Genomic DNA, 23,082 nt, shown 5'->3' on the forward strand with positions numbered 1-23,082 from the left:
AGAGGGAACCACTGGGAGCCAGCAGCATTATGGAGTGTGTTTGTATACACCCTGTACGGTCTGAAACAGATCAGGCATGAATTCAGAATGGTCGTCATTGTTCAAACAAAACTATTAAAAACTAGTGCCTAGTATCGGGATTGAACACACAACCCTCAAAACCGGAGCTCACACACACACACACACACACACATGGCAGCTAGCCTCGACATTAGAACATTCTGCCAATAACTGAAAGGTCACTGGTTTGAATCCTTGAGCTGACAAGGTGAGCAATCTGTCGATGTGTCCTTGAGCAAGGCACTTAATCCCCAAATGTTCCAGAGGCGCTGGACAATGGAGACCCTGGCCATGACCCCACTCCCTGTGGGCATATTGAAGAAGCACGTGTCCATTAAACACTTGGAACCGATGAACACTTGTATAAGTATAAAGATGTTATTATTACACGGCAGCCTACCCTTCTGCCATTGAAAGAAAAGACAGTGACGACAGCGTGAGGTTTGTAAAAGTGCAGCACGCACTTCTCGGGTTTGTACATAAATCGCGGAGCATCATCCTCGAGGAGTCTCGCCATCTATCTCCTCCAGTGCGCGTCTAAAGTGCACCGGTGTCCTATTCTGGAAGCTACTTTCCGTTATGTATCCAAGATATATCCAACTGGACTGCTGAAATATAGCCTATCAGAGTGACTCACCAGGGATGTAGTCTAGCCTATGTGTACCGTTATAACTCTAGTAACATTTTGGCATTGGCTCAAAGTTGTTGTTTTTTAAATATATATATATATATATATATATATATGGGCGGCTGGACATTGGGCAACACAAGCCAGGTCGACAAAGTTACCTAAATGAAAATGTCCTCGACTCTCAGCTCCCCATCGCCGAACAACAGCAACCTTTTCACGGCGAGCTACGAGAGGACGGACCTCACGGAGGCGCAAAGACAGATGAGCCTGCTTCTGTTCGGCTTGTGCGTCGCCATCGCCGCTCTTACCTTCTTGGGAAGTGTTTATTCTCTCTTCTTTTTCATTCGGATGAGGTGGAAAACCATCCTGTGGCTCATCGTGGCTTCAATGTCCGTGGACGACCTGCTCAGCGTGATACCTCTCTCCCTCTTCATGCTCCTCCAGTGGGAGAGAGATGGAGAGGGAGGGTCGGTGACCATATGCACGTTATCGGGACTTCTCTATGTGTTCCAAGGACTCTCCAGCAATATGAAGGCTTGCCTTATCGCAGCCTATACCTTTTACGTTACCAAGCGAGAAGGAAGCCCTCGTCCGTTAAGGATGATGTTGGCGATAGCAGGGGTGTGGGTAGTCAGCCTGGTCGTCAGTGTACTACCCCTGTGCGGCTGGGGGACTTTCACTCGGCTCTCTCTCGGCTGCTTCCCGGAGAGACGAGGCTTTTACCTTCTGATCCTTTTCTCTTTGTACTCCGTGTGTTTCTGCGGATTGGTGATCTTCTTCGTTCCTCTCACCTACCAGCTTCTGTGTTCCAGAGAGCCACAGGGGACGTTATACCCGAACTACTTGGATATAGCCAGGGATCTGAGAGGGGACGGGTCTGCGCCTCTCTGCGAACTCCCGTCCTTCTCTCGGGATAGCTTGGACAGAAGTTTCAGTACCTACAACGAGCTGAGTCCGGGTGGGTTGGGGAAAGGGTTAGGGGTGCGGGACAAAGTGGAAACATATACCTGTTCAAACCCTGCCTCTGACGGTGTACTGAGGGATGGCGGTACCATCTGTAACTGGGAATCCCCGGTGTTCTTTGCACAAAAGCGCTTCTCCATGATCCTAGCGGTGGTGAGAGTTGTCTTGTGGATGCCTATGATGGTGAGTGGCCTAGAGATGCTAGAATGTGTAGATTACAAAAAAATATCAAATCATAGACAGGCTATTTATGCTCCTATAGCAAATAGGTGTTCATGCGGGGTTTTATTTCATTATATACAGTGTATTTTCTTAGTCCTGCAATGCCACGTAGGCCGTCTGCCCACTCTATAAAGCATGTGGGGTAAGGTGGGGTAACCAGCACCACAAAATGGCATTGCACATCTCACTGTTAATATCCTCACTATGGCTTTTGGTTTACATTCAATTGGCAACAGATTTTCATGCAAATATTCAAAAATCTGCATAAAAACAATATGCAAATTATCCCACCAGATATGTGTTTCCATCAAACTGATTTGTGGTGGATAAAAGGCTGTGCGTGATAATGTAGTGCACATAAAACATACTTTTTCAATATAATTCACATCTCATTTTACACAACTGAGTTTTTTTTTTTTTTTTTTTTCACAAAAAAAAAAACATTGCGTTATAAATGTGCTCAGTCTGATATTGGCAGGGCGCTCCAGCCAACAGTTCTCAGATACCGTGTGGGTATAGCATACATGATGAGATTATTATGGACTGAAGAGAGAGAGATTATTTGTATTTTGTCAAACGGCAGGCAAGCATCGATAATCATGTCACCAGAATAAGACCCTCGATATTTATTGGAAAGGTACATCAAATCAAATCAAATCAAATGTATTTATATAGCCCTTCGTACATCAGCTGATATCTCAAAGTGCTGTTGGAATTACGGTGTGTGTGGTGGGCAGTTACCCCACATTACCCTGTGTTGTCATCTAATGATGAGTACCGTTTTATTCACAGACTCTGGTGCTCGTGCGTCATGCTGTAAACGCCAACAGCTCATACCTGGAGGCGGTGGAAACGGTGAGCTTCTTCCTGACCCTGCTGGCGCCTGCCGTCACGCCGGTGTTCATACTCTCCGATCGCTGGATCCACCTTCCGTGCGGCTGCTTCATCAACTGCCCGCGGGACACAGAGAATGAGCCCACCGGTAGGCTATGCCCTCTGTGATTGTAAAGGGCTGAGGTGCAGAGTGGAAAAAACCAGACGCTTATCTAAAGCGACGTACCATTTAAACATAACATAAGCTACATAACCCTACAGTATATGCCTATGAGAATCAAACTCACAGTATTATGGTAAATGCCCCATAACATACAGTATAGACCTACACATTAAACCTAATACATTTACGCGACAACAGTTGTTATAATGAAGCATAATTTGGGTCTGAAACACATAAGCATACATCAATGTCGTACATTTAAAAACAATCACTTATCTAAATGAAATATGTTTATTTATTTTTTGGGGGGCAAAAGTTACTATACATTTTCATTTTCTTCCCGCAGCAAAGAAGAGGTTTGAATTTAACCTCTCCTTCCAAAAAGGGTACGGAATATACAAGATATCGCACGCGACCAAACCCCACCGAAACCCGTCCATCGAGAAGCCTTCCTATTACAACTTCTTCAACTGCGACTTCACAGAAAACCAGTTTGCCGTGCTGGACAGCTCCAGGGTCGCGAGCCTGCAGGCCGAGCTGGAGTTCAGGACCCCACGTGCAGTGGACAGCTCCCCACTGCGTGAACATGGCGAGCTGCTTCTTGAGGTAGTGCCAGGTGGAGGAGAGACCCTGGCGCTGGCAGACTGCCTCCAATTTCCTCATGATAACCACAGAGACCAGGACCTCAACCTCACCGACACGTCGTCGGTGTTCGAGGGAACGGAACGGAGACTGTCGCATGTAGAGTGTAGAAAAATGGAGCTGATGGACTGGGAGTGGTGTAGGAGTAAATCCGAGAGGACCCCCAGACAGGTATCTAACCTCGCAACGTTTACCTAAGTGGCTAACATAAACAAACCTTTAGTCTATACCAACCAGTGCCGTAAATTTAGAAAATAATATGGCTCTGGGTTAGACTATAGGCTAGCTAGGTAAATAAATGTTTACACTAGGGCTGCATCACTTTGACCTGTATAGCCTAACCCAGTGGTTCTTCATCCTGGTCCTAGGAACGCAAAGGGGTGCACATTTTAGTTTTTGCCCCTAGCAACTACTCAGCTGATTCAAATGATCAACTCACCATCAAGCTTTAGAGTTAAATCAGGTGTGTGTAGTGCTGAGGCAATACATTACTCAGGTCCTCTGTGTTTCCAGGACCAGAATTAAGAAACACCGGTAACGTATATATAGATAGAAGATATAGATATATATAGATAGATAGAAGATATAGATATATATAGATAGATAGAAGATATAGATATATAGATAGATAGAAGATATAGATATATATATAGATAGATAGAAGATATAGATATATAGATAGATAGAAGATATAGAAGATATAGATAGATAGAAGATATAGAAGATATATATATATATATATATAGATAGATAGATAGAAGATATAGATAGATAGAAGATATATATATATATATATATATATATATATATATATATATATATAGATAGATAGATAGAAGGTATAGATAGATAGAAGATATAGATATATATAGATAGAAGATATAGATAGATAGAAGACATAGATAGATAGAAGACATAGATATATATAGATAGATAGAAGATATAGATAGATATATATAGATCGAAGCCCTGTTCACACTGGCAGTTTGAAGGGACTCAAATCCGATTGATTTGCATATCTGATTCCAGTTCAGATTCCGAACTGCCAAAAAAGCACATGGAATCTGATATTTCAAGCCACATTTCAAACCACAATCAGGTGTGTGTAGTGCTGAGGCAATACATTACTCAGGTCCTCTGTGTTTCCAGGACCAGAATTAAGAAACACCGGTAACGTATATATAGATAGAAGATATAGATATATATAGATAGATAGAAGATATAGATATATATAGATAGATAGAAGATATAGATATATAGATAGATAGAAGATATAGATATATATAGATAGAAGATATAGAAGATATAGATAGATAGAAGATATAGAAGATATATATATATATATATATATAGATAGATAGAAGATATAGATAGATAGAAGATATAGATATATATAGATAGATAGAAGATATAGATATATATAGATAGATAGAAGATATAGATATATAGATAGATAGAAGATATAGATATATATAGATAGATAGAAGATATAGATATATATAGATAGATAGAAGATATAGATATATAGATAGATAGAAGATATAGATATATATAGATAGAAGATATAGAAGATATAGATAGATAGAAGATATAGAAGATATATATATATATATATATATAGATAGATAGAAGATATAGATAGATAGAAGATATAGATATATATAGATAGATAGAAGATATAGATATATAGATAGATAGAAGATATAGAGATATATAGATAGATAGAAGATATAGATATATATAGATAGATAGAAGATATAGATATATAGATAGATAGAAGATATAGATATATATAGATAGATAGAAGATATAGAATATATAGATAGATAGAAGATATATATATATATATATATATATATATATATAGATAGATAGATAGAATATATAGATAGATAGAAGACATAGATAGATAGAAGACATAGATATATATAGATAGATAGAAGATATAGATAGATATAGATAGATCGAAGCCCTGTTCACACTGGCAGTTTGAAGGGACTCAAATCCGATTGATTTGCATATCTGATTCCAGTTCAGATTCCAGTTCCGATTCCGAACTGCCAAAAAAGCACATGGAATCTGATATTTCAAGCCACATTTCAAACCACTTTCGTAGGTGTTTTGAAGTCATATACAAATCGTATTCCTGGCAATGCAACTTGTGTCTGAAAGGTCAAATCTGATTTATTTTCCCTCGTGGTTTTTAACACTATGATTTGCCATATCTTGTTGCTTGCTTGCTACTCTGTTAACAGTTTTGACCATAACATGTGGTAGCTAGTTAGCTTGTTAATTGTTTACAAACGAATTAGTGAATGTGTTAGAAAGTTAAACAGCTACCTTGCTAGCTAGTTGACTGCTGTGACTAGCTAGTTGACTGCTGTGACTAGCTAGTTGACTGCTGTGACTAGCTAGTTGACTGCTGTGACTAGCTAGTTGACTGCTGTGACTAGCTAGTTGACTGCTGTGACTAGCTAGTTGACTGCTGTGACTAGCTAGTTGACTGCTGTGAATAGCTAGTTGACTGCTGTGACTAGCTAGTTGACTGCTGTGACTAGCTAGTTGACTGCTGTGACTAGCTAGTTGACTGCTGTGACTAGCTAGTTGACTGCTGTGACTAGCTAGTTGACTGCTGTGAATAGCTAGTTGACTGCTGTGACTAGCTAGTTGACTGCTGTGACTAGCTAGTTGACTGCTGTGACTAGCTAGTTGACTGCTGTGACTAGCTAGTTGACTGCTGTGACTAGCTAGTTGACTGCTGTGACTAGCTAGTTGACTGCTGTGAATAGCTAGTTGACTGCTGTGATTAGCTAGTTGACTGCTGTGACTAGCTAGTTGACTGCTGTGACTAGCTAGTTGACTGCTGTGACTAGCTAGTTGACTGCTGTGACTAGCTAGTTGACTGCTGTGAATAGCTAGTTGACTGCTGTGACTAGCTAGTTGACTGCTGTGACTAGCTAGTTGACTGCTGTGACTAGCTAGTTGACTGCTGTGAATAGCTAGTTGACTGCTGTGACTAGCTAGTTGACTGCTGTGACTAGCTAGTTGACTGCTGTGACTAGCTAGTTGACTGCTGTGACTAGCTAGTTGACTGCTGTGAATAGCTAGTTGACTGCTGTGACTAGCTAGTTGACTGCTGTGACTAGCTAGTTGACTGCTGTGACTAGCTAGTTGACTGCTGTGACTAGCTAGTTGACTGCTGTGAATAGCTAGTTGACTGCTGTGACTAGCTAGTTGACTGCTGTGACTAGCTAGTTGACTGCTGTGACTAGCTAGTTGACTGCTGTGACTAGCTAGTTGACTGCTGTGACTAGCTAGTTGACTGCTGTGACTAGCTAGTTGACTGCTGTGACTAGCTAGTCGACTGCTGTGACTAGCTAGTTGACTGCTGTGACTAGCTAGTCGACTGCTGTGACTAGCTAGTTGACTGCTGTGACTAGCTAGTTGACTGCTGTGACTAGCTAGTTGACTGCTGTGACTAGCTAGTTGACTGCTGTGACTAGCTAGTTGACTGCTGTGACTAGCTAGTTGACTGCTGTGACTAGCTAGTCGACTGCTGTGACTAGCTAGTTGACTGCTGTGACTAGCTAGTCGACTGCTGTGACTAGCTAGTCGACTGCTGTGACTAGCTAGTTGACTGCTGTGACTAGCTGGTCGACTGCTGTGACTAGCTAGTTGACTGCTGTGACTAGCCAAAAATGATTTGTTTTGAAAGTAGGATAATTTTTTTTTTAACTTAAAAGTATTCTTACTCTATGATTTTGAACATTCGAAGTGACTGGGAAACGTCCACGCATTGTTGTCAGCTTAGCTCGCTACATAACTTCTGAGTGAAGCGGGAGAACCAACACCAATCAGACTACACCACCGCTCACACACCAGTCGTTACTATGACAACCGGCATAGCCAGGTCAACAAATGACTGCTGTCTGAACACACACATTCGACTTGGTCACCTGTACCCTATTCCCAAAAACTGATTTGAGCATTAAGACCTGCAGTGTGAACGAGGCTGACCCATGTGTCCCCTGCTATCTAGCCATCATATGATTAAGTGATAACGCCCGAGAAGCCAGTGTTTGTTGGATGTATTGGTATCGAAGTGGAGGGCCGGCAAACCGTGCCAATATACACAACAAACACCGGCTTCGAGGGTTTATCACTTTTGTACAACGGGTTACCAACCCATTCAAATAATGATTTGTGGAATAGACACCAGCTGGAATACGTGTTTAACCAATCAGAATTCAGGATTAGACTAACCCGTTGTATAATATTGATTATCCTCCAAGACATTCCCCTTTTTTTCTGCTTTATTCTCACTTGCAAACAAAGTGAACAACAAGATCAATCATGAATTAACAGCGGCTATAGTGATATTGCGTAGGCCTACAGTAACTAAAACGTTTGTAATTCAGGGCCAATTCTAAGGAACTGCCCCATACAACAGATGGACTTTTCATCTCTCTAGGCTACTTGTCAGTTTACACACATTACGTTAGGCAGAAATGACCCATAGCCTCTGTACGGAGCGCACCTGTCGGCGCTGGCAAGCCTGATGGCTTTCTAATTGGTCATTTAAAAAGCTCACAGATGGTACTTAAATGTCCCGTTAAATGTCCCGTTGTAGCAGTTCGTTGTTGGAACATCCAGCAGCTTCACTTGAAAACAAGCCATGTGTGCATCTAGTGTGTGTGTGTGTGTGTGTGTGTGTGCATCTAGTGTGTGTGTGTGTGTGTGTGTGTGTGTGTGTGCATCTAGTGTGTGTGTGTGTGTGTGTGTATCTAGTGTGTGTGTGTGTGTGTGTGTGTGTGTGTGTGTGTGTGTGTTCATCTAGTGTGTGTGTGTGTGTGTGTGTGTGCATCTAGTGTGTGTGTGTGTGTGTGTGCGAGAGAGAGAGAGAGAGAGAGAGAGAGAGAGAGAGAGAGAGAGAGAGAGATGGACTTGTGTTTGCATTGAAGTGCCAGTCATTGTAGAGAGTCACATTACAGTCACAGTAATGTTATTGGCTGTTCTTTTAACCACAGCAACCCAGATTCATGTCAGTTATCAAAGCGTAGATCGATGGCCAGAATCATTTCAGTGAATTATCCCTGACATTACGCCCCACCAACCCATTAAAATGACAACAGGAGATAGGCCTACAGTTAAATGACAACAGGAGATAGGCCTACAGTTAAATGATAACAGGAGATAGGCCTACAGTTAAATGATAACAGGAGATAGGCCTACAGTTAAATGATAACAGGAGATAGACCTACAGTTAAATGACAACAGGAGATAGGCCTACAGTTAAATGATAACAGGAGATAGACCTACAGTTAAATGATAACAGGAGATAGGCCTACAGTTAAATGACAACAGGAGATAGGCCTACAGTTAAATGACAACAGGAGATAGGCCTACAGTTAAATGACAACAGGAGATAGGCCTAAAGTTAAATGATAACAGGAGATAGGCCTACAGTTAAATGACAACAGGAGATAGGCCTACAGTTAAATGACAACAGGAGTTAGACCTACAGTTAAATGATAACAGGACATAGACCTACAGTTAAATGACAACAGGAGATAGGCCTACAGTTAAATGACAACAGGAGATAGGCCTAAAGTTAAATGATAACAGGAGATAGACCTACAGTTAAATAACAACAGGAGTTAGACCTACAGTTAAATGATAACAGGAGATAGACCTACAGTTAAATAACAACAGGAGTTAGACCTACAGTTAAATGATAACAGGAGATAGACCTACAGTTAAATGACTCTATGTTGTTTTGCTGTCCTTCCTGTCTTAGTTAACCATTTACCTCAGAATGGTAGGATTGTGCGTTGTATTTGACAGTCGTGGTTTTAGGAATACTCGTGTTATTCAGATATAACCCTGTGATTCTAGTCTAATTTCTCAGGATAGGCATTACCTTCCATGAAATCCATGAACTCTTTGTGAACTTTGAAAAAGTCAGGTCTGTCTATTTAGATTCGGTTCTGTAAGACAGTTTTTTTAAGACTGTTTCCAGACTTGATGTGAATAACGACAGCGGAAGAAGGTGTGAGGGACGTTTTGGCTGTGTGTGAATACGGTATACAGCTGGATGTAGGCAATACAGTCGCTCCACTGCTGAAGGCAAGGGTTTAGAAAACAAAGGAGTGAACGATGAGAAGAGACAGAGCAGTTTTTAACACCACTCAGTCGCCTATCTCAAAGACACACATTCACACTCAGTCGCCTATCTCAAAGACACACATTCACACTCAGTCCCCTATCTCAAAGACACACATTCACACTCAGTCGCCTATCTCAAAGACACACATTCACACTCAGTCCCCTATCTCAAAGACACACATTCACACTCAGTCCCCTATCTCAAAGACACACATTCACACTCAGTCGCCTATCTCAAAGACACACATTCACACTCAGTCCCCTATCTCAAAGACACACATTCACACTCAGTCCCCTATCTCAAAGACACACATTCACACTCAGTCCCCTATCTCAAAGACACACATTCACACTCAGTCCCCTATCTCAAAGACACACATTCACACTCAGTCCCCTATCTCAAAGACACACATTCACACTCAGTCCCCTATCTCAAAGACACACATTGACACTCAGTCCCCTATCTCAAAGACACACATTCACACTCAGTCCCCTATCTCAAAGACACACATTCACACTCAGTCGCCTATCTCAAAGACACACATTCACACTCAGTCCCCTATCTCAAAGACACACATTCACACTCAGTCGCCTATCTCAAAGACACACATTCACACTCAGTCCCCTATCTCAAAGACACACATTCACACTCAGTCCCCTATCTCAAAGACACACATTCACACTCAGTCCCCTATCTCAAAGACACACATTCACACTCAGTCCCCTATCTCAAAGACACACATTCACACTCAGTCCCCTATCTCAAAGACACACATTCACACTCAGTCCCCTATCTCAAAGACACACATTCACACTCAGTCGCCTATCTCAAAGACACACATTCACACTCAGTCCCCTATCTCAAAGACACACATTCACACTCAGTCCCCTATCTCAAAGACACACATTCACACTCAGTCCCCTATCTCAAAGACACACATTCACACTCAGTCCCCTATCTCAAAGACACACATTCACACTCAGTCGCCTATCTCAAAGACACACATTCACACTCAGTCGCCTATCTCAAAGACACACATTCACACTCAGTCCCCTATCTCAAAGACACACATTCACACTCAGTCGCCTATCTCAAAGACACACATTCACACTCAGTCCCCTATCTCAAAGACACACATTGACACTCAGTCCCCTATCTCAAAGACACACATTCACACTCAGTCCCCTATCTCAAAGACACACATTCACACTCAGTCGCCTATCTCAAAGACACACATTCACACTCAGTCCCCTATCTCAAAGACACACATTCACACTCAGTCCCCTATCTCAAAGACACACATTCACACTCAGTCGCCTATCTCAAAGACACACATTCACACTCAGTCCCCTATCTCAAAGACACACATTCACACTCAGTCCCCTATCTCAAAGACACACATTCACACTCAGTCCCCTATCTCAAAGACACACATTCACACTCAGTCCCCTATCTCAAAGACACACATTCACACTCAGTCCCCTATCTCAAAGACACACATTCACACTCAGTCCCCTATCTCAAAGACACACATTCACACTCAGTCCCCTATCTCAAAGACACACATTCACACTCAGTCCCCTATCTCAAAGACACACATTCACACTCAGTCCCCTATCTCAAAGACACACATTCACACTCAGTCCCCTATCTCAAAGACACACATTCACACTCAGTCCCCTATCTCAAAGACACACATTCACACTCAGTCCCCTATCTCAAAGACACACATTCACACTCAGTCCCCTATCTCAAAGACACACATTCACACTCAGTCCCCTATCTCAAAGACACACATTCACACTCAGTCCCCTATCTCAAAGACACACATTCACACTCAGTCCCCTATCTCAAAGACACACATTCACACTCAGTCCCCTATCTCAAAGACACACATTCACACTCAGTCCCCTATCTCAAAGACACACATTCACACTCAGTCCCCTATCTCAAAGACACACATTCACACTCAGTCCCCTATCTCAAAGACACACATTCACACTCAGTCCCCTATCTCAAAGACACACATTCACACTCAGTCCCCTATCTCAAAGACACACATTCACACTCAGTCCCCTATCTCAAAGACACACATTCACACTCAGTCCCCTATCTCAAAGACACACATTCACACTCAGTCCCCTATCTCAAAGACACACATTCACACTCAGTCCCCTATCTCAAAGACACACATTCACACTCAGTCGCCTATCTCAAAGACACACATTCACACTCAGTCGCCTATCTCAAAGACACACATTCACACTCAGTCCCCTATCTCAAAGACACACATTCACACTCAGTCCCCTATCTCAAAGACACACATTCACACTCAGTCCCCTATCTCAAAGACACACATTCACACTCAGTCCCCTATCTCAAAGACACACATTCACACTCAGTTGCCTATCTCAAAGACACACATTCACACTCAGTCCCCTATCTCAAAGACACACATTCACACTCAGTCCCCTATCTCAAAGACACACATTCACACTCAGTCGCCTATCTCAAAGACACACATTCACACTCAGTCCCCTATCTCAAAGACACACATTCACACTCAGTCCCCTATCTCAAAGACACACATTCACACTCAGTCGCCTATCTCAAAGACACACATTCACACTCAGTCGCCTATCTCAAAGACACACATTCACACTCAGTCCCCTATCTCAAAGACACACATTCACACTCAGTCCCCTATCTCAAAGACACACATTCACACTCAGTCCCCTATCTCAAAGACACACATTCACACTCAGTCGCCTATCTCAAAGACACACATTCACACTCAGTCCCCTATCTCAAAGACACACATTCACACTCAGTCCCCTATCTCAAAGACACACATTCACACTCAGTCCCCTATCTCAAAGACACACATTCACACTCAGTCCCCTATCTCAAAGACACACATTCACACTCAGTCCCCTATCTCAAAGACACACATTCACACTCAGTCCCCTATCTCAAAGACACACATTCACACTCAGTCCCCTATCTCAAAGACACACATTCACACTCAAACACTGTGGGTTTGCGTGCGTGTGTGTGTGTATTGTACTCTGAGTATTGTTCTGGTAATGGGTTCCTGACTGAATGATATTGAGCAGACAGCAAGGAGAAGTCAGACTGAATGATATTGAGATGACAGCCAGAAGTCAGACTGAATGATATTGAGCAGACAGCCAGGAGAAGTCAGACTGAATGATATTGAGATGACAGCCAGGAGAAGTCAGAGAACATACTGTATCCTACACATTCTACTTTCTACATTACAACATACTGTACCCTACACTTTCTACTTTACAACATACTGTACCCTACACTTTCTACTTTACAACATACTGTATTCTACACTTTACACTGCTCCAGATTGCAGCCTTCCAGCCACAGATGTCAGCTGTTCTGAGCGATTCCGCTTTCGGGTAGTATTGAACTCTCAGGAGGTTGGGACCAGGCTTTCCACACACATGCACACACCCTCCGACGAACCATCAAACAGGCAAAGTATCAATACAGGACTAAGATTGAATCCTACTTTGCCCGGCTTTGACACTCATCGGATGTGGCAGGGCTTGCAAACTATCAAGAGGTACAAAGGGGAACCCAGCCGCGAGCTGCATAGTGACACGAGCCTGCTAGACGAGACAAAATGTCTTCTAAAGGCCGGCCATGGCTCACATCAACACCATCATCCCAGACACCCTGGACCCACTCCTATTTGCATACCACCCCAACAGATCCACAGATGACGCCATCTCTAGTGTACTCCACACTGCCCTTTCCCACCTGGATAAAAGGAACACCTACGTGAGAATGCTGTTCATTGAATACAGCTCAGTTTTCAACACCATAGTGCCCTCCAAGCTCATCACTAAGCTCAGGACCCTGGGACCGAACACCTCCCTCTGCAACTAGATCATGGACTTCTTGACTGGCAGCCTCCAGGTGGTGAAGGTAGGCAGCAACACATGCGCCACACTAACCCTCAACATGGGGGACTGTCAGGGGTGCATGCTTAGTCCCTTCCTGTACTCCCTGTTCACCCATGACCGCACGACTCTAAAAGGGGCTGTAGTGAAATGGATTGAGAGCTTTGAGTTCCTCTGTGTCTCCATCACTAAAGAACTATCGTGGTCCAAACACACCAACACAGTCGTGAATAGTGCATGCCAACTCCTCTTCCCACTCAGGAGGCTGAAAATGTTTGGGACAGGCCCTCAGATCCTCAAAAAGTTCTACAGCTGCACCATTGAGAGCATCTTGACTGGCATCAACTTCTTGGCATCGAACCATAAGGTGCTTGAAAGGGTAATGCATACCGCCCAGTACATCACTGGAGCCAAGCTCCCTGCCATCCTGGACCTCTATACCAGGCGGTGTCAGATGAAGGCCCTAGAGTCAAATCAAAGTTAATTTGTCACGTGCGCTGAATACAACAGATGTAGACCTTACAGTGAAATGCTTACTTACAGGCTTTAACCAACAGTGCAAAAAAAGGTATTAGGTGAACAATAGGTAAGTAAAGAAGTACAACAACAGTAAAAAGACAGTGAAAAATAACAGTAGCGAGGCTCTATACAGACACTGGTTAGTCAGGCTGAGCGAGGTAGTATGTACATGTAGATATGGTTAAAGTGACTATGCATATATGATGAACAGAGAGTAGCATTAGTGTAAAAGATGGGTTGGCGGGTGGCGGGACACAATGCAGATAGCCCAGCTAGCCAATGTGTGGGAGCACTGGTTGGTCGGGCCAATTGAGGTAGTATGTACATGGATGTGTAGTTAAAGTGACTATGCATATAAGATAAACAGATAGTAGCAGCAGTGTAAAAGAGGGGTTGGGGGAGGGCACACAATGCAAATAGTCCCGGTAGCCATGTCAACAGTAAAAACTGTTGAGAAGCCTTTTTGTCCTAGACTTGGCACTCCGGTTCTGCTTGCCATGCGGTAGTTGAGAGAACAGTTTATGGTTGGGGTGGCTGGGGTATTTGACAATTTTTAGGGCCTTCCTCTGACACTGCCTGGTGTAGAGGTCCTGGATGGCAGGCAGTTTAGCCCCAGTGACGTACTGGGCCATACGCACTACGCTCTGTAGTACCTTGCGGTCGGAGGCCGAGCAATTGCCGTACCAGGCAGTGATGCAACCAGTCAGGATGCTCTCGATGTTGCAGCTGTAGAACATTTTGAGGATCTCAGGACCCATGCTAATCTTTTTAGTTTCCTGAGGGGGAATAGGCTTTGTCGTGCCCTTTTCACGACTGTCTTGGTGTGCTTGGACCATTCTAGTTTGTTGTTGATGTGGACACCTAGGAACTTGAAGCTCTGAACCTGCTCCACTACAGCCCCGTCGATGATAATGGGGGCGTGCTCAGTCCTCCTTTTCCTGTAGTCCACAATCATCTCCTTAGTCTTGGTTACATTGAGGGATAGGTTGTTATTCTGGCACCACCCGGCCAGGTCTCTGACCTCCTCCCTATTGGCTGTCTCGTCATTGTCGGTGATCAGGCCTTCCACTGTTGTGTCGTTTGCAAACTTAATGATGGTGTTGGAGTCGTGCCATGGCCATGCAGTCGTGGGTGAACAGGGAGTACAGGAGTGGACTGAGCACGCACCCCTGGGGAGCACCAGTGTTCAGGATGGCAGATGTGTTGCTACCTACCCTCACCACCTGGGGGCGGCCCGTCAGGAAATCCAGGATCCAGGTGCAGAGGGAGGTGTTGAGTCCCTGGATCCTTAGCTTAGTGATTTGAGGGTACTATGGTGTTGAACGCTGAGCTGTAGTCAATGAATAGCATTCTCACATAAGTATTCCTTTTGTCCAGGTGGGAAAGGACAGTGTGGAGTGCAACAGAGATTGCATCATCTGTGGATCTTCCACACTCTTTCATTCTCTTCACATATGCTGCTGCTGCTACTCTCTTGATTATCTATCCTGATTGCCTGATCACTTTTACCCCTACCTACAAGAACATATTACCTAAATTCAGTGACGTTCGGAGACGTTTAAGATGAGAGAGGATGATTTTTGTTTCGTGAACATGGCCTTATTTCTATTACAGCATATTGGATGACTCTCATTCATATTCCATTCACCCAGTTCAATGTAACATCGATAGGTTTAGGCTACTGCATGATACTCTAATTTTCCCTAAACCCATCATGAAGTTGCTACAATCTAGCCTATAAAAGTTTACAACGTAGGTGCACAAGTCGAGAGAAATTTGATCAGTCAAACTGACAGACAGTCACACATTCAATACCGCCTTGCACACTCTTGCCTGCATCTAGCTGATCTAGGGTGTAAGCATTAGTCCAACAGTTGCAAACAAGAGTTTCTAATGGACAAATTCAGGTATGTTTATCTCTGTTTCATTCCGTTTGCTTCCTTTTAAGAAATGTTTTTTCAAGAAAATCGGTGGAATGAATCACACGCAGACACAGTTCACTTTCAAAGCAGCCACATACAAACAGCATGATCATTTTGCTCCTTGTAGAATTCCTTCTCACGTCTACGTGCTCTTCTTCACCTTTTCCCTTTGTTTGTGGACTTCAGTGAACACTACATCAGCTGCCTGTGACCAGGAGAAAAAACCTTTTCAAGCCTTCATATCATAACCGCTAACTGCTACACGCAGCCTACATCATTGTCACCATATTAGCTAATGTCATAGCTAGTCAACATCGCTACTAGAGCTAATTAGTTGGTTAACCCGCTACAATCATGCAGTACAGTGTTCAAGCAGTTTAGCAGTTACACCCCTGGGCCCCAGTGGCAATAAATTAATAAAACCAACTGATAATTCATAATTATTAAAACCAAAATCTACCTCGACTTGGAAGAGTTCCAGTGTCGGCTAGCCGCAGCCTGCTGGCTAACATAGCATCCCTTTCTGTTGGCTAGCCGTAGTCAGCTGGTTAACATAGCATCCCTTTCTGTTGGCTAGCCGTAGCCAGCTGGTTAACGTAGCATCCCTTCTGTTGGCTAGCCGTAGCCAGCTGGTTAACATAGCATCCCTTTCTGTTGTCTAGCCGTAGCCAGCTGGCTAACATAGCATCCCTTTCTGTTGGCTAGCCGTAGCCTGATGGCTAACATAGCATCCCTTTCTGTTTTGAGCCCGGTGTTTGAGGCTAAAAAACGAGATATCTGTATTCACTTCCTTTTTAAATTAATTAATTAGTTCAAAACTGTTCTACTATTGTCTCTCTATCTCTTTGAGTCAACTACTCACTACATGTTATAGACTGCGGTGCTAGCTAGCTGTAGCTTATGCTTTCAGTACTAGATTCATTCTCTGATCCTTTGATTCGGTGGACAACATGTCAGTTCATGAGCTCTGATAGGTTGGAAGACGTCCACTGGAAGTTGTCATAATTACTGTGCAGCTCAATATTAGGAAGGCGTTATAAATGCATTGTACTCCAGACACACACCATATTCCACACACACACACACACACACAAATTGGCTGCTTTCTACAACGCTGCTGTGCAGTGGATTAGGAAGTGCCTTGGGTGTAAACACCAAGGAGTGTGTTTTGGCACTTAGTTTACATCCTGTTTCTAGTATTGTGTGTGTGTGTGTGTGTGTGTGTGTGTGTGTTTTAAGATGTTCTCACATACTAAATGATCATCCGCGAGTATACCCATGTAACATTTCTGGAAACACATTAGGAACAGAAGGTCACGTGCTTCACAGATGAAAACAGAGGTCAGGGTTGTGTTGTTGTGGTGTCCTGTTTTCATCCACTACGCCACTGCTACAAGCCTCTAGCCTCTAGTTATCCAGACATTAAGGAGAAAGACATTGTTTGGCCTTTCAGTGACTCTACCCACTGTGTTAATAAAGACAGGGTGACACTAGCTTTCACTATCACTCTCTATCTCTGGGCAATGTTAAGGACATTTTAGAAACACCACAGACAAGTTTAGACCAGAAGTTGGAAACATGTCGTTTTCTTGGGGCCATGGAGAGATGTGTGAATTGATGTTGTCTTCATCTCTCTCTCTCTCTCTCTCTCTCTCTCTCTCTCTCTCTCTCTCTCTCTCTCTCTCTCTCTCTCTCTCTCTCCTCTCTGTCTCTCTCTCCTCTCTCTCTCTCTCTCCCCTCTCTCTCTCTCTCTCTCTCTCTCTCTCTCTCCTCTCTGTCTCCCTCTCTCTCTCTCTCTCTCTCTCTCTCTCTCTCCTCTCTGTCTCCCCCTCTCTCTCTCTCTCTCTCTCTCTCTCTCTCTCTCTCTCTCTCTCCTCTCTGTCTCTCTCTCCTCTCTCTCTCTCTCTCCCCCCCTCTCTCTCTCTCTCTCTCCTCTCTCTCTCTCTCTCTCTCTCTCCTCTCTGTCTCCCCCTCTCTCTCTCTCCCCCCTCTCTCTCTCTCTCTCTCTCTCTCTCTCCTCTCTGTCTCCCTCTCTCTCTCTCTGTCTCTCTCTCTCTCTCTCTCTCTCTCCTCTCTGTCTCCCTCTCTCTCTCTCTCTCTCTCTCTGTCTCTCTCTCTCTCTCTCTCAATTCAATTCAAGGGGCTTTATTGGCATGGAAAACGTGTTAACATTGCCAAAGCAAGTGAGGTAGATAATATACAAAATATACTTCTCTCTATCTCTCTCTCTCGTTCTCCCTCTCTCTGCCTACCCCTATGTCTCCCTTCTCTCCCTCCCCCCTCCTGCTCTCCCTCCCCCCTCCTGCTCTCCCTCCCCCTCCTGCTCTCCCTCCCTGTTGCTCCGCTGATGAGCTTGGTGCATTATTTGACAGTGTGTTTTCCTCCCAGCGTGACTGTGAGGCACGGCAGGCATATTGTCGTCTCAATGCTTTAGTTTTCTCGAATGTGGGATAGAAGAGAAAGAGAGACAATGGGAGACAGAGGGTAAGACAGATAAGAGAGAGAAAGGAAATAGAGGGGGTTGAAGATGGAGAGAATGACAGGGTGGGTAAGATCCTAATGCCTCACTCAGATCACCAGATGTCTTAACTAATTCACTCATCTTAGTCAAGCTCAATACAACCAGTTAGACAACCTGCCACTCCCTTAACCATCACTCTCTCCCTCTCTCCCTCTCTCCCTCTCTCCCTCTCACGCTATGCCTCTCTCACTCGCTATGCCTCTCTCATTCTCTTTCTCACACTCTCACACTTTCAATTAAAGGGCTTTATTGGCATGGAAAACATATTTTTACATTGCCAGAGCAAATTAAATAGATAATAAACAAAAGTGAAATAAACAATAAAAACTAAACAGTAAACATTACACTCACAACAGTTCCAACAGAATAGAGACATTACAATGTCATATTATGTATACATACAGTGTTGTAACGATGTACAAATAGTTAAAGTACAAAAGGGAAAATAAATAAACATAAATATGGGTTGTATTTACAATGTTGTTTGTTCTTCACTGGTTGCCCTTTTCTTGTGGCAACAGGTCACAAATCTTGCTGCTCTGATGGCACACTGTGGAATTTCACCCAGTAGATATGGGAGTTTATTAAAATTGGGTTTGTTTTCGAAATCTTTGTGGATCTGTGTAATCTGAGGGAAATATGTCTCTCTAATATGGTCATACATTTGGCAGGAGGTTAGGAAGTGCAGCTCAGTTTCCACCTCATTTTGTGGGCAGTGAGCACATAGCCTGTCTTCTCTTGAGTGCCAAGTCGGCCTTTCTCAATAGCAAGGCTATGCTCACTGATTCTGTACATTTTCAACGCTTTCCCTAATTTTGGGTCAGTTTCTCTTTTCTTTCTCTTCGAATGAAATCTGTGTTTACATACAAGTACATCAACATTAAAGCGACATGACAAAATGCAAAATAATGGATTGAGAACATCCATTTACACTTAATGGTGAAAGCTCACCCATTCTATTACCACGAGCTATGCTAGCACCTAGCTGAGTGACGCAGATCACCCATTCTATTACCACGAGCTATGCTAGCACCTAGCTGAGTGACGCAGATCACCAATTCTATTACCACGAGCTATGCTAGCACCTAGCTGAGTGACGCAGATCACCCATTCTATTACCACGAGCTATGCTAGCACCTAGCTGAGTGACGCAGATCACCCATTCTATTACCACGAGCTATGCTAGCACCTAGCTGAGTGACGCAGGGGAGCTTGAAATGAGAGAAAAGGTATTATACCCTGTGCTCTAATCACACCTGCACATATACACACACACACACACACACACACACACACACACTCTTCCAAGGCCCTCGATCTCAATGGGAACTCAGGGGAAGGGACTCACAGCTTGGTGGGCCCACACATTCATCAGGCTGCCCTGTTACATATCATAGACACATTGTGTTACTGGAGCTCATGTCATTGAGAGGTTTCTCAACAAAGATAAAGGCCTTTTAAGAACTACTACCATTTCCAGCTCATAACAGTGAGTGCATGTCAATTGAATTGTTTTTTGTTGCAGCATCACAAATGATCTGTATTTATTTAGTCTCTTGGATCTGTATATAATTGGAAATGTACGTTGAGATATTTCTGTATATGCCCTAGATAAAATGTATAGTTGTTGCTCTACTAGATTTTGACTTTAGTCTGTGTTTGTCTTGTGTCCTTACAGAGATCTGGGGGAGGTCTGGCCCTCCCTCTGTGTGCCTTCCAGGGCACCGTCTCCCTGCATGCCCCCACAGGGAAGACCCTCTCCCTCTCCACCTACGAGGTCAGCAGCGACGGCCTCACCATCTCCCCCCACGCCACCAAGAAGGTGGAGGTCTACCGCTCAAAGTCTGTAGGCCACGAGCCCAGTGCAGACGACCCCACCACCGGGGGCCCGGCCGGGGGAGTGGGGATGGAGGTGGAGGTGGCAATGCGGGACACCAATGTGAAGATCCACCTGGAGGTGTTGGAGATCTGTGACAACGAGGAGGCCACGGACAGCGTGTCCATCATCTCTAACATCAGCCAGTCGTCCACCCACGCCCGCTCCCCGTCGCTGCGCTATTCTCGGAAGGAGAACCGCTTTGTCTCCTGTGACCTGGGGGAGACAGCCTCCTACTCACTGCTCATCCCCAACAGTGGCAACCCCGAGGTGGACAACATCAACATCAACATCCCTGACACTGTGGAGGCCCACCGGCAGAACAGTCGCAGGCAGAAACAGGAGACGGGAGGCTACCGCGAGGAGATACAGCTGCTCAACGAAGCCTACAGGAAGCAGGAAGAGGACAGAGAAGACTGATACACACAGGAAGCCGGAAGTGGACAGAGAAGTCTGATACATACACAGGAAGCAGGAAGAGACAGAGAAGACTGATAAACACACAGGAAGCAGGAAGAGGACAGAGAAGACTGATACACACAGGAAGCAGGAAGTGGACAGAGAAGTCTGATACATACACAGGAAGCAGGAAGAGACAGAGAAGACTGATAAACACACAGGACGCAGGAAGTGGACAGAGAAGTCTGACACATACACAGGAAGCAGGAAGTGGACAGAGAAGTCTGATACACACAGGAAGACAATGAGTGGACATATAATATTGATGAGCACACAAAGGATGCAGACTGGGAATGCATAACTATATATTTTAAGTATGTATTTTGACTAAACATTAGCTGCCACTGCCTAAGACTGCTGGGACACATCCATTCTGTGATTTAGAGGTCTATTATGTATAGATGTGATGAGGTGAGGTGGAGAGAAGTGGATGCAGGAATAAAGGATGAGATGAGGTGGAGAGAAGGTGATGCTGCAGGACTAAGGGATGCGGTGAGGTGGAGAGAAGGTGATGCAGGACTAAAGGATGAGGTGGAGAGAAGGTGATGCAGGACTAAAGGATGAGGTGGAGAGAAGGTGATGCAGGACTAAGGGATGAGGTGGAGAGAAGGTGATGCAGGACTAAGGGATGAGGTGGAGAGAAGGTGATGCAGGACTAAGGGATGAGGTGGAGAGAAGGTGATGCAGGACTAAGGGATGAGATGGAGAGAAGGTGATGCAGGACTAAGGGATGAGGTGGAGAGAAGATAATGCTGCAGGACTAAAGGATGAGGTGGAGAGAAGGTGATGCTGCAGGACTAAAGGATGAGGTAGAGAGAAGGTGATGCTGCAGGACTAAGGGATGAGGTGGAGAGAAGGTGATGCTGCAGGACTAAGGGATGAGGTGAGGTGGAGAGAAGGTAAAGCTGCAGGACTAAGGGATGAGGTGAGGTGGAGAGAAGGTGATGCTGCAGGACTAAGGGATGAGGTGGAGAGAAGGTGATGCAGGACTAAGGGATGAGGTGGAGAGAAGGTGATGCAGGACTAAGGGATGAGGTGAGGTGGAGAGAAGGTGATATGCTGCAGGACTAAGGAATGAGGTGGAGAGAAGGTGATGCAGGACTAAGGGATGAGTTGGAGAGAAGGTGATGCAGGACTAAGGGATGAGGTGGAGAGAAGGTGATGCAGGACTAAGGGATGAGGTGAGGTGGAGAGAAGTGGATACAGGACTAAAGGTTAGCAGCACAATGAAAGAGTGAAGACTGAAAGGGAGTGCAGAGAGAAAGGATGGAGAGAGGATTACCCATGTTAGTATTCATGCCAGGGTCTCCAACATATGGCTGCCAATGGGTATAGCCCTCACCAATAAGTAAACATGGAGACTACCAGCCCCTGTGTCTGAGTCATCCCACTGAGTGTGTGTTACATACAGATCTGTACTCTGTACAGTGTGTCTGTACTCGTAATATAATCTGCTGAAAGCCTGGACTCAGAATAGATCATTTACCATACTGTTCATTCTGCTGCTGTGAGACAAAACTATCATTTTATGTAAATCAGTCTGAAGAGAGAAATAGAAGGTGCGAGAGAGAGAGAGAGAGAGAGAGGTAGAGAGAGGTAGAGAGAGGGAGGGAGAGAGAGAGAGGTAGAGAGAGAGAGAGAGAGGGGTAGAGAGAGAGAGAGAGAGAGAGAGCGGTAGAGAGAGGGAGGGAGAGAGGTAGCGAGAGAGAGAGAGGTAGAGAGAGAGAGAGAGAGGTAGAGAGGGAGAGAGAGAGAGAGAGACAGAGAGAGGTAGAGAGAGAATATATGACAGTGTTTTTTTCTTCCTCATGAACATTCCACTAATAATTTCCCTGAACGACAGTGTGAATATTTTACCACTGATGGAGGCACCAAGTGAATGTACGTTTTTTTCCCCGAGTCACTTAGAGCTGTTCTCCTCTAGCCTCTCAGTTCACTGCCTCTCCAATCACACGGAGTGACCCAGGCCCTTCCCGCTAGGCTTCGTACATATGCTTAAAACTAGACGGTAATAGAATATCTATTGGTGATTCACTACGGTTCTAAATATTCACCAGGATGACTATGAACTAAAAGATGGTGTTATATTATAGTTATATTCTGTTTCACTGCTTTGTATGCACACACACGCACGCACACACACACACACACACGCACGTACGCAAA

At 44.3% G+C, this 23,082-nt stretch overlaps 1 protein-coding gene across 1 annotated transcript; it reads left to right on the plus strand.

Annotated features, from left to right (window-relative positions):
• Positions 1–818: 818 nt before the first annotated feature.
• On the plus strand, positions 819–22,527 carry LOC110503239 (probable G-protein coupled receptor 149). Its single transcript, XM_021581604.2, has 4 exons — positions 819–1,837; positions 2,669–2,858; positions 3,220–3,686; positions 20,260–22,527. Exons 1-4 carry the CDS (start codon positions 854–856, stop codon positions 20,875–20,877), a joined length of 2,259 nt encoding a protein of 752 aa, XP_021437279.2. The 5' UTR covers positions 819–853; the 3' UTR covers positions 20,878–22,527.
• Positions 22,528–23,082: the final 555 nt, after the last annotated feature.

Source organism: Oncorhynchus mykiss, chromosome 24 (assembly GCF_013265735.2).
Source record: "Oncorhynchus mykiss isolate Arlee chromosome 24, USDA_OmykA_1.1, whole genome shotgun sequence".
NCBI lineage: Eukaryota > Metazoa > Chordata > Actinopteri > Salmoniformes > Salmonidae > Oncorhynchus > Oncorhynchus mykiss.

Coding starts and splice junctions, on each gene's coding strand:
- LOC110503239 (XM_021581604.2), top strand. CDS start 854: ATGAAAATGTCCTCGACTCTCAGCTCCCCATCGCCGAACAACAGCAAC. Junction 2,859..3,219: donor CACAGAGAATGAGCCCACCG/GTAGGCTATGCC, acceptor TTCTTCCCGCAG/CAAAGAAGAGGTTTGAATTT. Junction 3,687..20,259: donor CCGAGAGGACCCCCAGACAG/GTATCTAACCTC, acceptor GTGTCCTTACAG/AGATCTGGGGGAGGTCTGGC.